Source organism: Pieris rapae, chromosome 1, assembly GCF_905147795.1.
Source record: "Pieris rapae chromosome 1, ilPieRapa1.1, whole genome shotgun sequence".
NCBI lineage: Eukaryota > Metazoa > Arthropoda > Insecta > Lepidoptera > Pieridae > Pieris > Pieris rapae.
The window spans coordinates 956,041-983,179 of NC_059509.1; the positions used below are offsets into that span (position 1 = coordinate 956,041).

The following is a 27,139-nucleotide window of genomic DNA, read 5'->3' on the forward strand; positions in this document are numbered from 1 at the left end:
TGCTTCAAACCAAAAAGTCGACAGCGTGTGTCAGGCATGGGAGACTGATCACCCACTTGCCTATAAGACTGACATAAAATAGATACAGAATTCTGAGGCCCACATCTCATTTATTTTCATATATTAACGCAACTTATAAATAATGAAAATTAATGAAAAGAAAATTAAAACAAATTTAAAAAGTTTCTTCCCTGTGGCAGTATACCTATAACGCTGGCAACATTTATTGGCTGTATTGTGATATTTATTAGTTGAGCGAGGATTGCACCAGCTCTCGACGGTTTTATAAATTAATTATCTATTAAAAATAAACGTCCAATGGCAAACAGTTTAACCAATTTCTTAATGACACTGGAACCAAACTAGCGTTTAATGTACAGGCTAGGCCTAGTTTAAGCTAGTGCACATAGATGTATATTATGTATAAGGTTAACCACACTGAATATTGTAATAAGTAAAATGTAATATTTGTTTTGAGTCAAATTAAGTAATTTTTTTTATTAAAAAAAACACATCAGTAACAGTACCTATCCTTTACAAAAGATTTTACAACTGATTGTAAAAACATATGCAGTTTTAATACATAATATTGTTTTGGACAAAAATCTCTTTAGAAAGATATGAATAGTGTATACATTTTGGTGAAAAGATTTTCAGCCTACAACAAAAGCCTTACATCTATATACCGTATTAGAGATCTAAAGCTGCTCCTAAATAAATAACCATATGTATTAAAGGTCTACCCTCTCACGGCGATGGTAATATAATAATAAACTTATCATACAAATTACTTGTATATATTATTAATACAGATGATATAAGTGCTAAATTAGGTGTCCATGGAGCATTTGTTAGTTTTGTAAGCTGTAGGGATTTCTTTTACCTACTAATTATTATTATACGTTTTAATGATTAACTAAGCAATATCGCATTTGCGAATAAAAATATAAGAAAAGTTAAATGCAATGTAATTTATAAACAGCATTAAGAATGACCCTGGTAACAGTTAAGTAACGTTTAAACTTCAACATTCAACAATTGAAAAACGCGGAAAACTTACAAAACAATTGCGTAATCGGTAAAAGCTTAAATACTTTCCAAAAACATTTAATTTTCAACTTTAAACTATAGGAAGTTTTTTGACAAGAGGAGACAATATTTTATCCAAGGCAGAGCAATACTTATGACTTTCAACCTCAAATAATTTTGTTAGAGTGTAGCACTATATCGAACTTTTTTTATTTAAGCATGATGTCTACGGTTTGAATACACAAAATTTGTATAGATCTTAAGCTATTGCATAGATTTTATCGCGGGCATTGAGCGCGGCGCCCGAATCAATAAATTCCGTAACGAAAATAAACCTAACACACGATGACGTCATATAGGTGCGGCCGATACACGTTAGAGCGCTACAGAACGCATGCTGCATCTCACATCTCTCTAATGAGAACGGTGTCGTATCGTAAGCGCGGCCGGTGCAGCCACTGCGCGTTAGAGTGTGATAGACTATATAGGCGTGTTAGCCCAGTGGTAGATTGAATTAATGTCTAAGAAAAAAATGCTGCTTAAATAAAAATATATATATATATAAATGCATACCTACGTTGATATAAATTGCTATGCAATAGCTATACCGCGGCAGTCCCCGAGTGCCACACGTTTTTTTGTAATTTGAACCATAAGTGTACCAATAACAACAACCACTATCATACATAGAATATATTCTCGCAGAAATCTCGCTATAGTTTTATTGGGAGAAATAGAAGCATCGGTCGGTGTTGGATGAGTTCCCTTATGTATTATTAAGTCCTTGAAAAGCATAAAATATAGACCATAGACAAAAAACGTAAACGTAGTCAACTCGCCTATTTCAATCAATTTTGTAAAAATAAACGCAAACAAAATAATTTTTTAGCAAGCGACTTAAATTCAAAGTACTCTTTAAAGCTACTTTTTAAAATTGCGAGGTGAAGTTTTTGTTACGTTCGTGCAGTGAAACTTGTTTGCAATATTGGCGAAGTGCCGACTAGCTAAAAGCGAAACGACTGGGTATTATTTAACTGTTGTTCAATTGCTTCATGAAACTTATTTGTACTAAAAGATTTATTGAAATTTGCAAAGAAATTACGGAATACACCCAAGTTTGCAATTTGAAATGGATGTTATTAAAATCATCCATATTATAACGTCTATCGGTAGTGCGTCAATCTAGATGCAATAAATTCTAAAAGTACCAGATAGATTATAAGGTACTTGAAAAACTACTCATGAAAAAGTATGTTTTTCATCCAAAAGTTTAAAAAATGGGATCTCTTTGTGTCTTCTACCGTATTCGGTAAGGCCAATAGGCCTTGGTGAGTGGTCAGAGGAGTTGTTCGGACTAATACCTGCAGCTGAGTTTCATTATGGCACTAAGGTAGAATACAAAATACCATATATATCTTCGTCGATGTTTCACAACTGGACGTTTTATAATTACAGTTTTTAAAGGAGCGTACAAATTTTTGAAAGGCTGGCAACCCATTTGCGAGCCAAGCTAGATGGCCGTTGAACTCACATTGCTAGAAAGCAAGTGTTCAAGCGCCGCCCGTATCACTTAAAATCAGATGAGTCTCGGGCCCGTTTGCCTTGTATTACATAAAAACCAAAGAAAATGGGTTTTGTAGTAAGATATCGCTGATATAATATGTTGACAGTAAGATAAGATAAGATTGATATAATAATAATTATAAGGTTGCATACACGAAAAAGAACACACACAAAACAATGTACTTTTAGAACTATTCTTTATATTGTATGTACATGAATTTTTATTGTAATAAGTAAATAAATATATATAAAACACCTTATGGTAAGGCGATTATAAATGTACATAACTAATTACCATTTGATTGACCAAATTCTTGAAATGCCAAGGAACGGTTTATAAGCGTCGAAAAGTTTCCTTTTGAAAACAGGAGTAAAGTTATCAAAAGAAAAGTTTCGGCAAAATTAATTTTATGACTCAACCAAGATTCCAAAGTGATCGCTCGGATCCGTGATTTATGTAAATTTATTCTAAAACGCCTTTAGATAGTCAATCTCTTTTGAATTTTGTTTAAAATTCATAGATATCTTGAATTTAATTGGATCTCTCGTCGCACCGATATCTTATACGATTTATTGTAATTTATTAAAGAGGCTTATATTTTTATACACAATTCACAATTTTTTTCAGAAAATATAGAAAAATCTTGAATGACGATTGATTAACAATTTACGCGAATTATGGAACCCAACGTTAATTATGTTACATATATGTATATAAGTTGAAAATAAATTTTAAAAAATCAGATTTGCTAGATATAAATGAGTCATTAAGGGCCTGTTTCACAATGTATGGATAAAGTGCCAAATAGCTATGCAACACATAAAATATTCGAAAGATAAAAGTTCCAAATAAGATACTTCGAATTTCATGACGTATAGCGCTATCTGACAGTCGTGAAACGCAAAAATACTATTTATCATACCAATAAGTAACAAATAGCTTATTTGGAACTGATCCGGACATTGTGAAACAGGCCCTTAGTGTATTATATATTCATAAATTATAACATTCTCGATTTCTAGCATGTTCATTTAAAGTCACTAAGTTTTATGAACCCATAGAGTTACAGTTTTTGATAGACCAGCCTCATACCCCATTACCTACATATTATGTTAGTTATAAACTCTCGTTTTAAACGAGTATAGATTACACTTAGCTTCAAACAAAGTATTTCATTCATTTCCACATCCCTCCAACAACCGCCACCGAACCCGCGTTAGTGGTTACAACAATTGAATAGAAACTATAGTCAAATATACCGGCATAAAATAAAAAGTAAAAGTTTTGTTTCAATGCCAAAGATTTTTTTTTAACTGAAACTTCTTTAGGCGCATAAGAGTAACATTTTTACGGTACGTCAGGAAGATATGCAGCGTTTTTGTCGAAGAAAAGGGAGAGAGCGATTGAGACTAATTCAGAGCGAGTGAGAAAGGGAGATCGAGAAAAAATTCATGCTATTGGTTGATGTATTCGTTTAGCAGTTACATATTAGAACTTTAGATGGCCATTCTGTCGCATAACGTCTTGTGCATTAAACGCAGATTTTTTATTTATCTTTTTTGAAATACATATATACAAAAGTAAGTTCATAGTAAAACCTCTTTTATGGTCTTTAGTCGTCCACATAACTGCTATTTGATAAGTATGATGCCAAAATAGCCCTGACATATAAAAATTAATTAAATACACCGTTTTAACACTTAGTTACTGATCTGTCTCTTTTCAACACAGCATAAACATAATTTTACTAAAGATGTCTTAAGTGTCTTCTAGTATTTATTCATGTTTGTTTATAAAAAAATACTTTGCTGTAAGAGTTGTCAAAATTTAAATATTATGTATTTATTAAGGATAAAAGCAAGTTAAATAGAATTGATAACTATTGTTTAGAATCAACTTGCAAAATACCCACTTAATTGTACCCAGATATTTATCCGCGTTGAGTGGCGAGCGAAGAGTTAGCCTTTCTCGATAAAGTATACGCAACAGCAACCTAAACCGGGGTTCCTCAATCAGTCAAACCACTTACTGGTCCGTTTGAAGGCCTGTGTGTGCCCATGTATGGCGCTATCACTTAACATCAGGTGAGGCTCCAGCCATTTACCCTTGTTATATGAAAAAAAACGTATTTCTAAACATACTCAGCTCACTCAATTTGACAATCCTGATCATACAGCACAAGTCGCAGATTACGTAGAACTTTACCGAACAGTAATATCTAAATATAGATAAATAAATACAAAACGTTCAATATGTTAACTAATTTGTATTAAAAAAGGTCTTATTTGGGTGGTACGTCGTCTAGGTAATATTGATCAGCTGTAGCGGTCGAATGTCGATAACCTTATATTTTTAGTAAACTCGTTTAGTATGGTAATATTGTTTCACCATTAAGTTAAATTACAGTATTATTAATAGTTATATAATGGGAAACAGATGTTTCATTCCTTGACAATATCAATTGGTTGCTGATCTAATTTTACTTAGTTTTGTTATTTTTTGTTTTATAATACTACAAAGTATAATTATTTTATTTTTATCTCACACTCTATTTTTTTTTTATTAATAGACCTGTCTGTGTAGTAGTTTTATTTTAGGAGTACATTGTCTTCACATATAATTATCTAACGAATGTATACATAATATTGTAAAACCTATTTAAAAAGAGTAAGTGTGCAGATTCTTGGCCATTCTTTTCCACACGAAACTACTACTACTAAGTAGAATCATTTTTAAATTTTATTTAATGTTCAAAAGTGCCATTGTAGGTGGTCTAATTGAAATAAATGAATTTGACTTTGACTTTTGAAATGTTAAATCGATTTGAGACTATAAACTCTTAAAGAGTTGGGAAGTTTTAAGTACCTACTTAAAACTCTAAAGATATATTTGTCAAAGAGAGTTACCGCATCGATATTGACATCGAGATTAGCGGGATCAGTGGGCGTTTTAAAAGACACGAATAATATCGTACAGTACTTAATTTAGATTGATTTCTTTTAACAATAAAATTAACACATTATAACGAGCAGTGAGTTCATTTATCTATAATATATATTTTATCCATAACCTACTAGACCCAACTCGGTCGAGATTCTCATCACCACAATGCTCCACTGAGTACTCAATCAGAACTGTCACATGTTCCCCGAACGCACTTTCAAAAGTCAAGATGGCGACCCCATTCGAGGCGCCAAGTACACTACGTACGTCCTTTAATCTATTGAGTTTAAGAATTTTTTCAAAGTATGAAACAATTAATGAATATAACAACAAATGAAAGAAAATTAAATTATAATTCTTAAGAGTAATAAAAGAAATCTCAATGTTTATCAATATCAACGATCAATTGACTCGATCATAACATTTCCTGTTATACATAAATGTAAATAATTTTAGGTATGTATGGCAAATGAACACTTTTTTAAATTTGGAACAAGCAGTTCATTGCTGTCAAAACAGATGACAATGAAACTTTAGGCCGGGCGTTGGAATCCTCCATCAATCATGTTTTATTATATAAACAATACTGGAACAGCAAAGAAAAATATCTTGGGGATATCTATATATGGGGGAGTCGATGTGTGACGGCTGATTTAATAATTATAATAGGCTGAACTTATTATTATTAAAGACAGTTTATTTAAGCTTCCATTTGTAACAATTGTTTCTCCCTAAATCCTACAAATCTCGGAGCCGTAGATACTAATCCACACTAAAATGTGAACATTATGTTAAAACCTTATAATATCGGTTATTTCTGGTTACAACTGGTTCACATTACTGTCGCTTTCTTAGTTAATTCTAAATGAAAAAAACGGTTCACTACTTTATTGTAAAAGTAATAAAATAGCAAGCTCGAGTCTTTGATGGCTAAAGACATAACTAAATTAGTTACGCTTAAGTGCCCCGAGCGCTCTACAATCTATACTCCACTCTATGGTCTCCCACTAGAGCTAGAGACTAATGTTTAATCATAACTTTATTTATTCTGTGCTCGAACTTCTATGCAATAGCTTTAAACTTGAGAAAGCGTTCTCTTGGCGTGAAAGTTTAGAAACCCAACTAAGACACCACACTATATAGTAGTTGACTCAAACATAGTATTTTAGAAGCTTAAAAGTTTATTTTAAAAATGTCAATGTGTCTTTTATCAATATCGTCTTGACTTTAAAACTATTTTTTTTACTATGCTATCGAAATTGTATTCATTCTAAAACCTCACGGCTTATCGCTTTAAGGCTGTCGAATGCCATATTTTCAAAATAAACCTAAAATTTTATTGTCCAAGCAAAATCGAGCTTCGAATACAATGCATATTCTGCACATTTTTATTCTATTTCCTTATACAGTTTGCGAACTGGCTATAAATAAATTAAAAAGCATTGTTTCGTATGAAAAATGCACAATTCGTTGAACAAAACTCGGATTATCAATATTATATTTATATAGCATATTTACATAAGTATTTATGTTTGGAAATTTTGCTTCTGCTTCTAAAATATGCAAAACGGGTACAATTTGATATCAATTTAAATTTTTTATGTGTGAACAATTTTGGGCACGTCAAATATGGCCGACGTATGGAAAAAATATTTAATCATAACATCAAGGGTTTTGTGTGCCAGTAAAAATGGTGGATCTTGAACGTTTTTTTATATTATCAGATATATAATTTACCATTATACATCATAGGATATAAAGATCCAATAGAGCGTGCCAATTCTAAAAAGCCCGCAACGCATATGCGAGTCTTCTGACAATGTTCTTCTGCCATTTATCTTAACCAACAAATCTGTAACGAAATATCCGTTGAATATATAATAAGGAAATTAGCGAAATACTAAATGATAATAGTGTATTACCATAAAGAATTATTATTATTAACATTGCGATAACGTTGTTTTATTTAAACATATAGAAACCGTATGTGATATTACATCATAAGATTTTTTTATATAGAATTTTATCCTAATGCCCTTGTTGCAAATAATTTAAGTTTTAAAGACTAATGATAATATTGCATGCGTTTTACCATAAATCTTTCTTATAATAGCTTGTAGCTAATAAAGTTTCTCTCGTTCAACTAACTGCACGACCTCTGAACTATAGTATAAACGTTTAAACGCGTTTGTCATAGTTAAACGTTAACTGTTAAAAGTAAATGATTACATACTAACTCAGAGTGGTTTCAAGTTATAGCAGATGGATCTCTCTAAATGCGCAACAAACATTTTGTGCCATATTCTTTCAATAAATCAATTATTATTATTATTAATACTGGCTTTTATGGTAAAATAAATTGCGTTTAACAGCACGGAATACTTTTAATTTCGCTGAATAATAATAGTGTTTTTTTTATAATAATACATCTTATACATAGGAATTTCAAAGTATTTAAGGTGTATAAAGTAATCGTACAGTTATCAATCAATATAACAAAAAACTGACTAAACTAACCTTAAAAATATTTATTTAAATATATTATCAAAAGTCTGTTTACGAATTTAAAGCATACATGGCATATATATAGTCCACTTCAATAAAATACAATGGCTGGTTTATTTTTAAAGCCAGAACGTGATAAGTCATCGACAGAATATATAAAAATATCACAAATGTAATATTGCATATGATTTAGCCCATTTTAAAAATAAGGAATCCCTGAGAAAAATAAACTCATGTGCGATGCGCGTCTATCGAATTAAGGGGGTAAATCCCCGTCGCTTGTTTTCGGTCGGGGTATATTCGAAGGGGGAAAGACCCCCGTAATAAAGGCACACGCGAGCCCAGAGCCCCACAAATTTACGATCCGTACATGGTTAAATGGCATAGAGTAAATAAGGATTAATTAATTAGTTTTAATCTACGGTTTGGTATGAGGGAGGCCAAACAAACTGACTGTTGTTTTCATAAGAAAATTAGTACTAGGATAACACGATTAACGAGGAGTCGCAAAAAGTTCTTGATTTCACTTCTAATAATGTGATATTGTTTCAGATACATTTTCCTGGCGATCTATACGGCGGAGATGATAATTAAGTGCATAGCGAAAGGCTTCATATTAAACAAGTATACGTACCTACGGAACCCGTGGAATTGGCTGGATTTTGTTGTTATCACATCTGGATACGCCACCATTGGCATGGAGGTCGGAAACTTGGCCGGTTTACGAACATTTCGTGTTTTACGAGCGCTGAAAACGGTTTCTATTATGCCTGGTGAGTTTTATCATGTAATTATAAGCTGATATTTGGACCTTGGTTTGCGTTGTAGTAACTTTTAAATAATTCCTAAATTAAAAGATTGCCGAATGTCATGTAAATGTGTATTGTAATTGAACAAATTTTATTGATATTGTTTATCGGCAAATTTAAGTTTTATATATAAGATGTATTACTTTATTTCGGTTAAGTAATTACTTACTAAGAACTGATTATTTTGTATTTTATTCATTATTTCGAGTAAAAAAAAAATATAATTCAACGCGAGTTACGTTTGGCGGAGGTTGTTCTAGAGGTGTTCTGTTATATGTTAAATGAAACACTTCATTTGAACTGTGTGTGAACTGAAACTGTATATAACTTGAAATATTGAAGGGTTCTTAAATCTAAGTAACACTTATGTTACCTATAAAGAATATAAGTGTAGTCAACCTATCGGCTATTATCGGAGACGAAAATGTTATTTTAAATTTATGAGTGTGGAAAAAATTAAAGGGCTCATTTTGGCTTGAAGTATGCGATAGTTGCTAACATTTGGGTCGCGCTTATAATTTAAAATCTAATGTCAGGTTACATATCTTGCGACATATACGAAAAAACTATTTTAATTTTGTTGATAAATTTTATTTAAGTGTATAAAGCTTTGCCTTGGCAGCTACTATATTATAATTAACAAGTATTTAAATTTTTTTATTTATGGTAGTTTAATAATTTTTTGTAGATATAAAATAGATCACCAGATTCTAAATAGGAAAATCCTACTTAGCTTCTAGGTGAAAAGGGATTTCTCGATTTACTTTGAAGATTCTTAAAGGACCCTTTTAAGCCCCAGTTTATACGGGGATGTTTGTGAGCGATCAAATTTGCTGACTCACTAATGTTTATATTCCTTGAAGAAATGGGATAAGCTTTAGCCACTAGCTTTGTATCTTTAAAATATCATTTTGTAAATAACGACTGTAATATTGAACCTAAAGTATATTTTACTGTATAGCTAAAGTATATTTTAGTGTAGTAAAGTATACTTTACTTTACTGCACTAAGTATATGCTAGTCAAAACCCAATTGAAAATAATATACTTTGTATCGCCACTCTGTCTATCATTGAGAACACTGGAAAAAGAAAGAGAGGAATACAGAGTAACAGATTAGCAAACGATATAAAGAAAATAGTAGACACAACTCGGACAAGAATAGCTAACATTATAAAAAAGGAAGCAGTTGAAAGAGCCCTTTATTAGATTAAGTTAAGTTATGTAACTAAAACAATGTTTATATATTATATTACTCTGTATGTCATAAATAATGGCTTAGTAATAATCTAAAGACCGATTAATCTATGAAAATTACTTTTAAACAACGTGACATTAACGATTCGTATTGTAAACACACTAAGCGAGTAAAACATCTATAATATATGATCAAAATTCTTTATTCGTCTTGTATTCTACGCTGGAAAAATTAATATAAACAATAGGGAAAAACACGCTAATAAAACCTTTTTTCCATTTTATTCTCCTGCATATATAATTCAAGATTCTTCAATTCTATTGTCTTGGATTGAAGCGAAATTGGACGGTCTTGTTTTATTAATTAGTATTTTGAATTGGTAGAATTGTTTTTGTTTGAATTTTACATGTAAATTTGAATCAAATTACAGTAGAAATTTAGTAAAAAATAATGGGCGTTGTACGGTTCCTAGGTCATCGGGATGCTTAACACAAAAGAGGATTTTAGTTTTACTCTATTAACCACTCGCATAAAACAATAGAATATGAGCGAAATGTTGAATGCTCTGCAACACATAAATGTAATTAGAATTTCTACGTCTGGCTTTACTCTCGGGCCGTAACTCCATCGATTGAGGAAATCATCACGCTTATAACTAAGAAAGCCTGAACAAAATGTACAGCCTTGGCTCATACTGGGGTAACCTAATGGGAAATAGGTATATTTAATGAAGTAGGGGAGAGCGGGGCTGGTTTTAACGGGGGTAAGAATTAACAGGCTTATTCCCACCAAACGTGAAGTGATAAAAAAATGAGGCTAGGTTTAGAATAACTATATACACAGCCGAACATTTCCTAAGTTGTCGCTTATCGATCGGCCGACAATAGTGATAGTTATGCGTAATCACCTCGAATTGACAGGTAAACCAACTTTTCGTACTTCGTAATAAATTGATTTAAGATGTATTTTTTCGCTAAATTTAATCGAATTTAATCCTAAATGGAATTGTATTATATTGATTATAAGACTATTATACTTGTTTGTATTTATTTTGATTAGTTTATTTTCTGTAATTGATTAAATATAAAAAGTGACCCGGGGGCTAAAATTAACAAATTGAGTGGGGTCAGTATTAACATGTTATAATAACGAGTGTTTTTCTAATAAGTATGTTTTTTTATAGAATGAGAAATTACAAAACGAAGAGTACAAGGGGGGTCTATGTTTCAAAAAGTATTTGAGCTGGCAGCTGAAACAGTTCTGGTAAAAACAGGAAATATATAAATATTAATGCTGCTACTGAATATGTTATTGTCACGTAGCACTGTTTAAATACGTAAAGAACAAAAAGGAGGGAACTTCTGTCGAAGTGGGTTACAAAAAAACCGTCTAGTTTTCAATTCTGAGCAAGAAACAATGGTAGCTGATTATTTAGTAAAATGTTCTAATACCTATCTATTTTGGATTGCTACCAGACGATGTCAAAAAATTAGCTTGCCATTCGACACAAGATAGATAAATATTCCAGAATCTTGGAAAAGAGACGGAAAGGCTGGCAGAGATCACTTTGCTGATTTTATGAAGCGCAGCGCATCCTTGCCTATTCGAAGTCCTGAGGCGGCCAGCTTAAGCAGAACAACATCCTTCAACCGACCTAACTTTCATTCATTTTCGAAGTAGATTTACAATACTTTATTGTTTAACTCATTTTGATTCTTTAAGACTGTTGATACTAAAAAGTTTATGTGACTTTTATTTAATTATTATATTTAAACTATTAAAAAAAAATGTTTGTAACAGATTTATAAGATAATACTATTTTTTCTACACTATTTAGAAACTGAATGATTGTTGAACCTAAAAAAATTAAGTAATTTTTAAACATTAAGTTTAAACTATGTTTTTAAGGCTTAAAATTATTGAAACTGTAGCAATGATTATTTTTAAGTGTGTAGATTAAAATAATTTGTTAAATTCTTTCAGTTCCTATCATAAAAAAGTACTAATTTGTTTACCATTAAAGGCAATAAAACATTTTCATTAATGTCAGTGACATTTTATTTGAGTATTTGATAAAATTTTAGTCTCTGTTATTAATCGCCCCTTACGTTAATACTTACCCCAGCTCCGTTAATATTTGCCCCACGTGCGGGGTATGTATTAACAAATGACTTTTTTGGTTTTCATGGTTCTCTTTCTGGAACCACTTACGTTTCTGATGATTTTTTTTATTAATATCATAGCTGAATAACCAAAGCATGTTTACAATAAAAAATAAAATGAAAAAGTCTATTATCAACGGAAATATAAATCATAATGCAGAATTTGTTAGTACCAGCCCCGCGCTCCCCTACTAGCTCAAATTGAAAACAAGATTTATGTTCAATAGTCCGTTTATTCAAGAAGGTTAAAACTTTTATAACATCATACTAATATTAAATTAACGAGGGCAATCTTGAGGCTCGATAGAAAAATATTACCTTATGTTATGTCTTGTCTAAAAAAATAATATTTAAAAGTTTGTTACTCTGTCACTAATGCAATGCAATTGATTTGTACATACCCAATGTCGGTTTTTGTTGAAAAATTTATAACTCATTAGTATCGGTGACTTTTTGCCAGTTCTTTTCATCCGCTCTATGCACTTAATTTAAGAACTGGTACAAAATGTAAATTGATAACATGTCTTTATTATCAATTCACATTTCATATCTTTATCACCTTTGTAAGGTAATAAATATTACATTGCATTCTTTTTCACATAAATTATATTATCTTGCGCAGGTCTAAAAACCATCATCAACGCACTTCTCCACTCGTTCAAACAACTTGCGGAAGTAATGACATTAACAATATTCTGTTTAATGGTATTCGCTTTATTTGCACTGCAAGTGTACATGGGAGAACTGAGAAACAAATGTGTGAAGAATTTGGAGTTACCCGTGGGAGAGAACTTCACTGATGAGCTTTGGGCCGAGTAAGTAAAAAGACATTTCTTTGATACTACCGCAAAATGAAGTAATTATTTTTTTAAATAGCCTCGTCCAGTACGACATAAATAAGTGAGTTTCATTGCTCTTAGGAAATAAGTTGTAGATTCGTTCGAAGTTCTGGTGGACTGAAGTCAATATGATAATAATTCTCCTGATTTATTTTATTTATATTATACTATGGGAGAGTGCTATAATAGTTATAAAATTAATCATTTTTAGGGCGTAAAAAATAAAAATAAAAAGCGGCCTGGCAAGAATTGTATAAAGTAACAAGCCACAGTCTTCATACACTGTCAAAATATTTGTGGGAGAAATATCGTCTTCATCGTTTTTGACATCATCATTAGCGGGTTTAGTAAGCGTTATGACCCACATAACGTTCAAAAAGTGCGAGAACAAAAGACACCAATAATAATTACATTGCAATGTTTTTATTAATTGTTTTTTCTAACCGAACCTAACCACACTACAATTTTACACACACAAATTATTCTTCTATGATCTTAACAGTTTTGACAGACTACAAAGACAAGATTTTGATTTGAGACAAGTGTATGAATGAATATGGGCACCTAAATAACGTATTCAAACCATTGTTCCTGTTTACAGATGGATAAAGATACCTGACCATTGGATGATGAATGATGACGAGCTTCCAACCCTATGCGGGAACCTCACAGGTGCTAGGCACTGTCCAGCAGGTTACACCTGTCTCTGTGTGGGGCCTAACCCAAACCATGGCTACACCAACTTCGATAATTTCCTCTGGTCCATGCTGACAACATTCCAACTCATCACCCTGGATTATTGGGAGAATGTATATAATATGGTATGGTTCATATATTTTGAAATATTATTTAAATATTACCAATATATAAAGATCTTCTTGATGAAAGATGTCGGTTTTCCACAGGTATTGTTTATTTTTTTTAAGTAGGATTATTTAAACCTGCGACATATTAAATTCAACAATTCGACTTAGGGTCCTTCAAGAAAAGAGCGTACCAATTCTTAAAAGGCCGGCAACGCACTCGCGAGCCCTCTGGCATTGAGAGTGTCCATGGGCGGCGGTATAACTTATCATCAGGTGAGCCTCCTGCCCGTTTGCCCCCTGTTCTATCAAAAACAATTCTTACTTCAGTAGTAGTAGGTGACTTTGTAACATTTTATTTATTCTAGACCTAAATCCTAATTTATATATTCTGTGGAGTCACGGCATCGTAAAACTTAATATTATCGTTATTAAGATTTTATGTTTTGTTTTTATTAATACATGACATACATTTCGTGTACATAATATTCTTTTAATAAATACAAAATAAATCAGTGGCGCTATAAGCTCTTTAGGTCCTGGCCTCCGATTTCTGAATCTGTTTCATGATCATTTTTAAATCTAATAGGCAAGTAGGTGATCAACCTCCAGTGCCTGACACACGTCGTCGACTTTTTGGGTCTTAGACATGTCGGTTTCCTCAAGATGTTGTCCTTCACCGTTCGAGCAAATGTTAAATGCGCACATAAAAACAAAGTCCATTGGTGCACAGCCGGGATCGAACCTACGACCTCAGGTATGAGAGTCGCACGCTGAAGCCACTAGGCCAACACTGCTCCTTATTCTATCCGATAATGTTGTTTTAAGTTACATTATTTATTTAATGTTTTTTTTTGTTTGTTAAAGTTATATAATATATCAAAAAATTAGAAATAAATAAATGGTGACATTAGTGTCATTCCATCTAAGTTTGTAAAACAGTCAACAAGTCCTAACCTACGCGAGATTTTATTGTCAAGTTACAAAGTCATAAATCATTAATTTGTGACTACTAAACGACTAACAACATTTTCGGCGTTTATGTGTCTTAAACTCGAGCAAATATCAAACAAATGGACATTAAAACGCAAATCCTCCATGCTTGAGTGACAGCTCGGAAGTAATTGTGATATAAAGTACAAATTCCTTGTTACATTTTCACCCTACCGCAACAAAGGCAGTAACCGAAGGCTTTATGGATATTAATTAACGTTCCTAATGTATCTTTTGTCATGGGCTCATTGTGGATTATTTAAAACTCGAGTTTAATCAATACCGACGTCATATGAGATAGGCTTCTCATTTTTCTTTTCTCATATAAAAATCTCAGATTACACTTATTTACAAAATAAAGTGCGTTTGTATAAACAAAGTGCACATGTCAGAAGTGAAACTAATTTTTAAGTCTTGTTCATATTTATACAAATCTAAAACTTTAGATTACGGAGACTTGGAGGAAGAGAAAAAAAGGAAAATATGTTAAGAAGTTAATGAATTAAATTGTCATTAAAATATTAAAAGTGTCGAAAATTAATAAAATTAAATCAAGCATTAGTATTAGCTTTCAGTGCAAAACATAAATTACCTTATATAATAATTCAATCTTTATATGTACTCTTCTAAATGTACATAATAAATTAGGATAATATGAGTTATTACGGAGAACCCGAATTAGTCAAATTTAGGGTAATTGGGTTCGCATTACAGCCTCAAACGAATACAAGGCAATATGAAACACAAATAACTTTTACAGAACTTTTCATACTCTAATATACGTACTTAAAATAGGAAAAAATACATTTTGTAGAATATATCAATAAAACCGAACAATGGTGGTTTATTTACTACAAATATTATTAAAAGTATACTACTTTGTTACTTTGTTTCACCACCCAGTACATTGTATATATGTACATTGTCATAAAATACATTTATGACATGATAATTAATAGTTAATCAGCAATGCCTTTCAAAGTTTACATGTGTCATTACAGGTGCTATCATCATGCGGTCCAATGTCTGTGTCTTTTTTCACTGTGGTAGTGTTTTTTGGATCCTTCTACCTCATTAACTTGATGTTGGCTGTCGTAGCGCTCAGCTACGAAGAAGAATCTCAGATTACACAGGAGGTAATCCTATTTAATTTGAGTAATAAATAAATCTCTATTTATAGGCATTTCAAAGTGTATCTCATTACGTTTGTGTTAAACAAATATAGAATAATTTTTAAATGCAAAGTTATTTAAAATAAGCAAGTAAATAAATCCTATCTTATTTACATAAAGATATAATTGTTGATCTGATAAAAAATTACGAATTAATGTAAATTTAAATTTTTATTTCAAAAATCAAAGCAATACGAACTTTTAGAATAGAACCTTCACCTTTTCGATATTATGTATACTCTATAACTTTTTTATTAATAGGAAAGAAAGAAGGATTTGAACGAACACCGCGAAGATTCAACATTTAGTTTCGATCCATCATCACTGGCAGTGCGGACCCTCGGAAAAGACAAAAAGAAGAGGATAGATGCGAGAAAGGGTCTTTTATTGGCGTCCTACTCAAGAAAGAGAACACGGAGACGCAAACGAGGCAAGACTGTCCATCACGCTGTCACAGGACCTGAGGAAGCTAATAGGTATGTATTTTCACTATAATCTGTACTGATATCCGTATTAATACTTAGAAATATTAAACGTTGAATTGTTACTTAATTGAACAGTATTGGCTTGAGGTGGCAGGTTCGATCACTGACTGTGCACTATTGGACTTTCTTTCTGTGCACGCATTTAACATTGGCTCGAACGGTGAGGGAAAACATATTGCCTTAAAACGGCAGTCGACGGCATGTGTCAGGCACAGGTGGCTGATCTTACCTAACCTGCTCATCATCACAATCACAAATGATCATCAAGCAGATACAGAAATCTGAGACCTTAAATGGTTGTAGTGCCACAGACTTTTTTTATTATTACACAACTATTCTATTATTTATATTGCATTGAGAGTTATTGACGGCATTTTGCAATTCAATGAAAGGGTAACTTTCTGAAGTTCAGTCAAGCGTAAACACTGTATTAGTGTAAATTTCAGTAAGTTATAGGTTTCTTGATATATTATGTAATGTCAATGTAATTTCCAAGTTAATGGAAGATGGTTTCTACAGCAGCTAGTCTTGGGGTCTCAGTACAATGCTAATGAAGAACAAAATGCTTTGTAATCAGAAGCTCCCCATTCCCCAGCATCGGATGGCTAGATTTCGTGAGAGTTTTTAATATTGCGTGACCAAATGTTGGAAAAATATTTCTCCTTTGTTGAAAAATCTTCAATAAAAACCAAATTTTCGTTGCAGTTATAAATAAAATCTACTTACTAAACAAAAATCTCATAATATATAGTTTTAATCGACCCAAAAATATTTATTCATCTATTTCTCAACAATTATTCTTATTTTATTTTTAGTCACTTTTATACAAGACTTCATTACACTGCTAAATTAAATATTACTTTTATTTAATTTTACTAATTTTTTGTCCTACTAAGTGTTAGTATCATTACATTCTTAATCTTTTTGCGACTGAGGCGCAAACTAGCTGCTGTGGTCTCTGGCAACATGACCAGCGCTGCGGACATTTTGCTCCTCCGCATAATGCTGAGTCAGTTCTTTAAATAAAAATATCTCATTCTGTTTTTTTTTCTTTGATTATTGTTATTTTGTGTGTCGTGTTCTGTTAGTAATAAATGTTATGTCTAAGTCTATGAATATGCCTTCCCCTTAGTACAAAGAAAAGGTATCATGACATAAAATTTGATATTCTCAGACGAACACTAACTAGCTACTTTAAATATCACAAGGATCTACAAAGTTTTTATGACTCAGCCTGAAAAAGCTTTTAAATGGGTAATAACGATGAATACTTGATTTTGGCTAACAAAGTCCACTTGCGATGGTAAAGTTTCAAAGGTATTTTTTACTCGGGCCGACATAAGGAAACACATCAATTTCAATGTACAAAGACCCTTATAAATGAAAATTACGTACATATTTTTATCCTCAATCTGTTCTATATAGTTTATTGATAAGATTTTACTTGTTACCCATCAATTAAAAATCAGTCTCATTAGACAATCCTTATTAGACATAATAATAAATGTACAGTTTAAAGAGAAAGTGCACTTGCCACGCTGGGATTTCCTGTGTCAAAGTCAAATAAATTATTTCAATTAGGCCTATATGATAAAGGCGCTTTTGATAGTCATCACATTTATATTTAAAACTACTATACTAAAACAAAATAGGCGCATGGTGTTATAAAAAACAATGCAGCAGCTAACTAAATTATAATGTAGATACATGCTAACATGTTTACAAATATTGCAACACTTCATATAATATACTTAAACAAAATACGTGTACATAAGAGTAATAAAACTAATATGACTAATATATTGGGGATAAAATACCGCGTCGTTACAATAACGGCCGTTAATTTGAACGAAAAGTCGAGAAACATTTCAGAATTTTGTTGGTGAAATAATCACAGAAATTTCCAATGAAAATAATGCAATGCGTTTTATAAAATAAATTGCTGTCGGTTGAGCCATTGTTTTAGTGATGATTGAGATTGGATTCAAATCCTTGGAAAAAATATAACTGAATTTTAAATTTTCAAATATAACTTTTATGATAACTTAGAGTGAGTTATGAGGTTGGTAATATTTTAAACAACCCCTTGATTAAAATAATTATAATAATTTATTTATTTCAGATTACTTAGAGTAAAATTTTGTACTAAGTTGCTAGTTAGTTTCGGACTGCATTCCGTCTTGTTAAGATATTCTTCGTAATTAACACATTTAGGATGTTTTCACAATGTATGACGGTGAGTCTAGGTAGTTTAGGACATCCGTTGGGTTACAAAACAATGTTTCTAAATTCTCAATTAAAAATTCTTGATTCGCTTAGTTTGCACATACGCCTAATCAAGGCTTTTGCCTTTGACACTATGCTGCTGCTGTTGACTCTTAATCAACTTAATTGTTATAATGTAAAGAACCTAGAACCTTACTTTAACAATTGACCGAATTGATGCATTATAAATACTCGTAGTTTAAATACTAATTCTATTAAGCGTAGCGACGTCGTAGCAAAAGCGTAGCACCTGTGTAGCAGATGTTCAAATCAGCGATTTAATCCAACTTGAGCATTAAGCAGCAAATTGCATCTGCTAATCCGTTCATGAGATTGCCGTGTTATTTAATAATGCTGTTTTTGGAGCACTTTATTTTGTTGTATTGAATAAATCTCTTACAGACGTGATTTTCAGATATTTGCCCACCAACCGAGGCCATTTTGAAGGTGTGCTACACTGGTTCTTTTTAATCTACCAGACGACTGTCTGGTCAGTGACTGACATGTCCACACACATATGACCCATAGTATAAGCATATTAAAAGATGGTGATGAAAGAAAATCTGTTTTACCACTGAACCACCACAAAATAACCATCTTAAACCTAGAAACGTCCAATAGTCCAATACTTTGTATAAATATTACCGTAATATTTCAAGTAATTTACACATAAAACTGCTTGAATCTCTGTACAGTTTTTGAGTTTAAAAGCAGATAATATCAGCGAAATTTGTTTATTAATATGTACATACTCGAAGTATCAGTAGTGATGGTGATCAAGAGAGAGCTACATTATGTTAACAGATTTTCCATCGATGTTGCTAGCTATAAATATTGGGGTAAGTATATATAGTTATTGTCAAAATCGGATACCAAAACAACGTCTCATCGGACAAATGTCAACGTTAAAATTCGGATTTAATAATCATCTAGATGTCTAGTACCTACTCTTGTAGCATAATACAATTTATACGACATTATTCCGCTTATTTTAATTAACTACTTTATATTATTTTAACTTGATTCTTTAACCGTATAAAAGTTAATAGGTGTTTCAATAGCTTTATCGTGTTCTTCATATCCTTAACCGCAATAACTTCCGTCTGTTTTGAGTTTATCGCAAACAGACGATATAGACAGACAGAATTTTATAGGCATTATCAAGTTCTATATTATCTACTTTGTAAATCCGACTACCACGAAAAAGGCTTTTGAAGTTTTCTTTTGGCGCGTTAGGGAAAAATGATGAGAGAAATTTTTACGATTTTGGTTCAATTTATCCAGTTTTTATATGATATGGGTATAACTTATGACCACTAAAAACGGCAGTCACCACAGGAGGGATAGCCCAATTTTATTGTATGCGCTGCAAGCCTTTGAGGGACAATTTAGATTAATTAATTGTGGTTAATGTTATTATTATTACTCTATAAAAAAGAGTTACAAATTTAACAGAAACATGTAATAGTAACCGCTATAAAAACCTTTTATATGCTTATGACATAACGTTAATCGCATTTCTAATGATATTTTTACTTAGTATTATCCCATTACTTCGCCGATGCGAAATAACGAGATTGCGGCCGAGTATCATTAAGTTAAGCCATGGACTGAGTAATGAGACGGTGCTAAAAGGACAGGTATAATACAATAAATTATTTTAATTAATCCGAGAAAATTCCTGTAATCGGATTAATTGTTTATTTGGTTGTTGTTAAACTATATCACAATTGATGTAATTAATGCGATGCCAGGATTATTTTCCGCATGAGTTTTAGACACCTAATATGTTTGATAATTAATGAATTTTCTTATTATTTTGTATTGCATTATGAATGTGAGATGAGCTTTTAATCTTCATTTTCTTTATTAATTCTTTTATTTTAGATAAAGTTTGGTAATTGTATAATTTTTCCGTGTTACTTGTAATTTCGTTTTTAGTGGTTTTCCATAGTGTTGCCTGGAAGAGATCGCGTGTTAGCGATTAGGTCCTTAATAATTTATGTTACTTTTTTATTCATAAACGAAGTAACAATTACAATAAATTCAATAAACCATATTGCAAATAGAATCTATTACTGAATTTAAGACCTTTGATCACAAAACAAAAACTATTTTAAGAGCGAGGTTGGTAAGTAATTTACAATTTGCAAGAATACAATAAACTAATGTATACATATATTATTATAATGAATTATAAAATACATTTATCCTTAAAGAATTGTGGCATATATTTAAAGGTCCTGATTGGCATGAGCTTAAACTCCACTTATGCTATTCCCATTGAAACTTACTTACTATTGTTACTATAACTTAAGATTGGCATTCCGTTACCGTGTTTTCCGCATGACATCATTAAGTTCCGCAAGAACAGAGTAAAACATCCAGTTAACAGAATGTAGGAAGTTAACTATTCCTTATATAGTTTTGTATACTAACGTTAAGAGTGATCTTACTCATTAGTGTTTGACATCTGTGTCATCGTGCAATTATTGAATAGAGTATGCAATCTGCACTACGATATTTTGTGCGTAGAAGGCCTCAATAGAGGTTGTTTAGGCCTGCTGAATTTTTATTGGCATGCCCAATTCCCCCTTGAAATCTTAGTTTACATTTATAAAAGACAAACTATTGTAAAGAAATTTCACTTAAAACATGCCCGTAATGAACGATATTTCTTGGCGTCTTTCCACAATTTTATATGCGATGTATGGTTTGTCGTGTTTCAGCAAAGCAACATACTTAATTTGCTTCAGTGTAAAAAAATCGAATCAAAACGCGTTTTACTGTGCATCTTTCAGACAATGTAAGGTTTCATTATACGTTTATTACGCGTAGAGCCACTAAATAAACAACATTTAAAATTTTAACATTATCCTAAAAACTACGATATTGAACTATGTATTGGTTCTTTTATCAAACTATCGAAGACGCCGATTCGAATCTACTATACTATATATGTATACTCGGAACTTTGTTGTAGACCGTTCAAAATGATCATGTATCTTATTGTATAGAAGTTGTGATTTTTTCATACATAGCTAATATTTCTTTTAAATTTTAATTTTGTATTCCCAAAAGAAATATCTAAATGCTTCACACTCGAGATAGTATTCCGGTCGACGAGCAATTTTCCACATATTTTCCGCGTTTTAAAAGAGATGTAGCATTTTTTATTTATTTTTTTACATTTGAAAATATTTATAGTTAATACAGATTTGTCTCTAACTTGGAGTATTTACATATCATTTTCCTCTAAAATCACCAGCTTCTTGTGCAGTTAAATCTGTTTTTTATTGGAGTCAAGCCAGGAGGTTCGGCCTTTAAACAGACATCTACTGGACAGGATTGCCCTCGAATAGGCCACATCTTATTTAACATCAAGGCCAAACGTCTGTCTAGTTCTGTTTAAAAAAATCATAGATCAGATTCAAGGCTATGATTCAAGTTAAAAATAGATTGGTGAAGGCTACAAAAGGTGTATCAAGAATATAGCAAGTGATTTTTTTTGGTGTTCGTTTAACCCTCATCAGACGTAGTAGACTTTCAAACATACACTTTTATTACTGTTAGTAATTGCGAAGACTCATATATATTAACATAGCATTGAGCTTCTTTGCACTGTTTAATACAGAAAACATTTTAATAAAAATTCCATTTTGCCTTACAGAATTTTAATAAGAAATTCAATATTTCAAAGTGTCTATTACGAAAAATGAAAAGCATGCCCCACTTCTGTCGGTTTCGCTTGATAGAGGAACAATCTAGGTTTTTTCATACAAATATCTAAATCTTTCAATCGTAATATTCCGGCCGTTGAGCGCGCGGCGAGGCTTGATTTCCGCGCCAGGGGATCTCGCGGTCAGCGTTTAGGATCAGTTTGAGATGTTATTGAAACAAGATATTCGATTTTAATCAAACAAATGACTATATGCTTGGTTTAATTTTTTGTTTTGCCATAGTTTCCTGTTTTCGTTAAGAATGCGATTTTATTCTATTTTATTTTTACATGGTACAAAGTAGTACAATTAGATGGATCAATTATAAAAATCCGCACAATCAGCCATATAAAAATTAACTTTCAATAATTGTTATAATAAGAACATCAACAAAGTCGTAATAATAAATCTTTAAAGATTTAATCAGCTTGAAAGCATTACAAGGCAGTAGTGATCTGTAACTTCTGGGGAGCTCTATTGAATATCTTCTAATCAAGAAGTATCTTTAGTTGGTGAGCTTTATGTATTTCTCGTCATATGAGCGATTGTTATATGCGCCCAAAGTGATAACCAAACTCCATTGGTGCACAGCCGGGAATGAAACCCGACAAAAATAGACTAAATTATAAATATAAAACAAATTTGTGTATAACAGATTAGAATTTAAATTTACAGAAGCTAATTAAAATTGGTAATTAGAAGCCTAAACGATTTCACCTGTTTGTGGAACTACAATTAGTGAGCTAATCAACGGTTGATTGATGATGTTGGGATTGCATTGCTATGTAAAATAATCTTAACATTATTTGCATATCTTCCGGCTGGGACGGGATACGTCGCACTAGATAAACTGATTACAAAACTTTTGTGATAATATATAATAATGTATTAGATCTGCATTAGAATACAATTAACACATACGACATTCGACATTTAAATATATATTATTGCCATTTTCAGTATTAGTTATAATTGATTTATTCTAAATGAATTGATAAGTCGCCTGTACCTTATAATGCTCAGAGTAGAATTGGACACAACACCGATGATTTTTTTTCTCGCTTTAAATCGTTTAATTCTTATAGTTTGTATTTTTATTTTATGGTTGTTTTTGAAAAAATTGACAAAATTGTATTTATGCGTACAAATAAATGTAACACGTTTAACTGTCGTGAGTAAACCGACTTTACTGATTTTTTTAATCCAGCTAATATGGTTTACCTACGAATACAATTGTTGCCAACGAATTTGTTAATCCGCATTTGTTAGTTCTACGCCCTACTTGTAGTTAAGGCTACATCACGAAGGCAGTGAGGCGAAAGAGCTCGATTTGAGCAAACTGCTTGCATGAGCGATGCTTGATATCGATTGCGAAACCGTTATTTAATGACGTAATGTCGTACTGGTTTCCGTGTCAGCCGTTAATTATGACGCACAAGGCTTTAACGATCGGCTGTAATGGATTTGAACGGTATTTTTAATTGAACTTATAGTGTTCTTAGTTATTAAGGAAAGAGCAGTAGAGCTTTCAGAGCGAGTTACCTAAAATAAAAATATACAAAACACAGATTATACTTTAGCTTTTTAAAGTCGTTTATAAAAACATCTGCTGACAGTTATGCTTACATTAGTTGAGTTACATATATTGATACATTTTAATTAGTCATAAAATAAAACGCAAACTAATCATCTTAAAGTGTAGCCAATAAATAGTAAAAGGTCAGTTTTAGTAGTAATAAATTAGCATTTTAGTCATTATTATGTCATAACTACATACATAGATGTATGCAAAAAGACCCTACAAGATAGATTAGATACCAAAAAGACAATTTAATTAGAAACATGTTTGTATATATGTAAAAATACCTTAATTAAATATGTTTATTACTATTATTAAAAGTGAAATAACACTGTTTTGTGATTCCAGCGTCTACCATTAGTCCTTATATTCTTTAAACTATCAAAGACAGTTGAGAGTTAGCTTCGACCAAAGTTATTCATTTATTTGAACCCTCCAATAGTTCCATCGCACTTACCTAGCTGTTAAAATAATTCTTTAAGTTTATATCTACAATAACTGACCGGAGAGTGACATCGTCAGTATAAATTATTAATGAGTCAATCAATAAAACAATACAAGCCTCAAGAGATAATGAGTCTTCTATCGACATTCGTTTCTTTATATGGAACGTGTATATGTTGACAATTACTTTTATCTCCTCCTTAGCGTAGAACTAAGGCAAGATATAATGAATAAGTATTGTGACCCGCATCCCATTTGACCTATATGTAGCGTAAACAAGCGCAGAATTTGCATGATAATAATGTTTACAAGGACCACCATTTAGCATAGTAAGTTTGTGCTTAGCATACATACATTTAGTCAGAGTTGCCAACTAACTCGCAATTTATTCGATCCTGGTACTTAAATCTGTGTTTACTTTAACCGATACATTTAAATTGCCTTAAACATAAAAGATACGAAGTACGATCGATAGACGAACGAAAGGCAATAATTATAAAAAAGGCGTTCCACGTTGCAACAACTAAAATTATGCACTTTCAACGCAAGACTATCATAAACAAGATAATTAAATCTTTTTTTATAGATCAGGGGGCAAACAAACGGGTAGGAGGCTCATCTGATGTTAAGTGATACCGCCGCCCATGGACACTCTAAATGCCATTTACATTAACTTTATCTGTAGAACGACTACATAATGAGACGAAATTACATAAAATGTAAAAAATTAATTGAATACATAATACGTTGTATCACTCACATTGCCAGAAGGCTCGCAGGTGCGTTACCATCCTTTCAATAATTGTTTTTATTTTATATTTTTAAGGAACCGAAGAAGTCGAATCGGTTCGGAAATACTTCAATGGGCAGCTTGTTCAACAAAGTGGTGGTGCACGGCCAAAACTGCCTTGTAAATCGCGAAATCTGAACGAATCATTGGGAAAATCCGAAAAAAGAGCTTTTACCCTAAAACGGACCATTCAATATGAGACCACAAAAAAGTTACAACTTATATTAACACACGTAATACTCATGAGAAATCCTAACTTATAAATTTTTGTATGGGTTCATTAATCAAGCTATAATAATAATAACCATTACATATACAGTATCTGATTACATAGCATTAGATAAAAAGGTAGAAGCATAGTTATTTGTTTGAATAAAAGCTAATAATTATTTCTCGTCGGTGTCGTTATTATGATATGTATAATATTTTTATTCAAAAAGGATAGCAATTGAAAAGCATACAAAACCGTACCATTATTGAATTCTAAACAAAACTTATTCATGGAAACTATGCTATGTATATATGTATCTCTTGACCACTTTTGTGGCCTTGGTAATTTTGTCGTCTGGAGATATTGGAACCACTTCCTGCCAGACCCGTTAAAACACAGCCTACAGTAATTTTTTACGTTTCAGATCGCGATCCCGCTCACGATCGCGGTCAGTGACTCCAAGTGGTTCCCCACCACCACTACCACCAGTACAACCTCCACCACCACCACCACATACATTACATCCTGATAATGCTTTAGGTATGTATTATTTAGATTAAGCTTTTTACAATATATCTATCTATCTATCTAGATCTATCAATATAAAAATATATATTTTGAATAAACACGTTTCCATTTATATCAGGCCGTGGTGCATTAAGTGTCGCTGGCAGACAGCTAAGTGACCACAGCAATAATAGGGAATCCTCTCTTGACGATTCTGGAGTGGTGGATGATCATGATGATGGAGAACACACGTCTGATGATCAAGCACCTCATTCGCTGCCAAGAAGACATTTGCTTCCACCTCCGCCTCACCCGCCACCTATCACTGTTACAACAAAACTGGTAATTTAATTAATACAAAAATAAAATATGAAGCCCACAAATAATAAAATTTAAGAATTACACTTACCAGGTAAATTTAATTAAAATTATTTACAAACCAAATGAAAATTATTTATTAACTTTTATTCTATTGACCTCTCCTTACTCTTGACAATATTATTTTGAAAATTATTACAAATATACATGTATCAATTTTCAAAATAATAGTGTTTGAAAATTATTAAATATACAAACTATTTCCAGGAAACCAAACACCCGGAATCCAAGAAAAAGAACAGCGTAAAATCTGAAATAGATATTGATATAGTGAAGAAAGAGAGATGTAGCATTCAAGAAAGGTATCCATTGAATCCCGACTACCTCAACCAGATCGTGGTACTAGGTAAAATATTTAAATACTATATCAAAATATAATATTGCTACCAAAGACTTTGTTAATGTTACAAGTTCTTTAAGTCGATTTATCAAGTCTATTTTTCGCCTGTTAGCCCTCCAAATCTTCCTTAATCCTTTAGCATAATTTAAAATCTCGGCTTATGGAGTCTATGTAATAATTTGGTAGCATTATCAAAATTATTTCCTTCAATAAATTGGCACGGCTTCAACACTAATCAGCACAATGAAGAAGACACAAATTGAGCGCTTCGCAAACACTCAAAGGACCATCAGAACTTTAAATTCTCTTAATACTTCTTGATAGTTTTAAAGTACTTTTTTTAAATGCATGTCACAAAGACTTTTTCTACTTCAAAGTTTCGACTTAGGACTATTAGGTTTTGTT

At 31.9% G+C, this 27,139-nt stretch overlaps 1 protein-coding gene across 4 annotated transcripts in view; it reads left to right on the top strand.

The window, feature by feature from the left end:
- The window catches only part of LOC110994432 (sodium channel protein 60E), a 121,746-nt gene that overhangs the window by 79,498 nt on the left and 15,109 nt on the right, over positions 1–27,139 (top strand). For all 4 annotated transcript variants that reach the window (XM_045634732.1, XM_022261056.2, XM_045634739.1 and 1 more), the window contains exons 4-11: positions 8,594–8,814; positions 12,832–13,024; positions 13,650–13,869; positions 15,846–15,980; positions 16,278–16,492; positions 25,934–26,049; positions 26,156–26,358; positions 26,602–26,740. In XM_045634732.1, the coding sequence (XP_045490688.1) occupies positions 8,594–8,814; positions 12,832–13,024; positions 13,650–13,869; positions 15,846–15,980; positions 16,278–16,492; positions 25,934–26,049; positions 26,156–26,358; positions 26,602–26,740 (1,442 nt within the window). The remainder of the gene's footprint in view (positions 1–8,593; positions 8,815–12,831; positions 13,025–13,649; positions 13,870–15,845; positions 15,981–16,277; positions 16,493–25,933; positions 26,050–26,155; positions 26,359–26,601; positions 26,741–27,139) is intronic.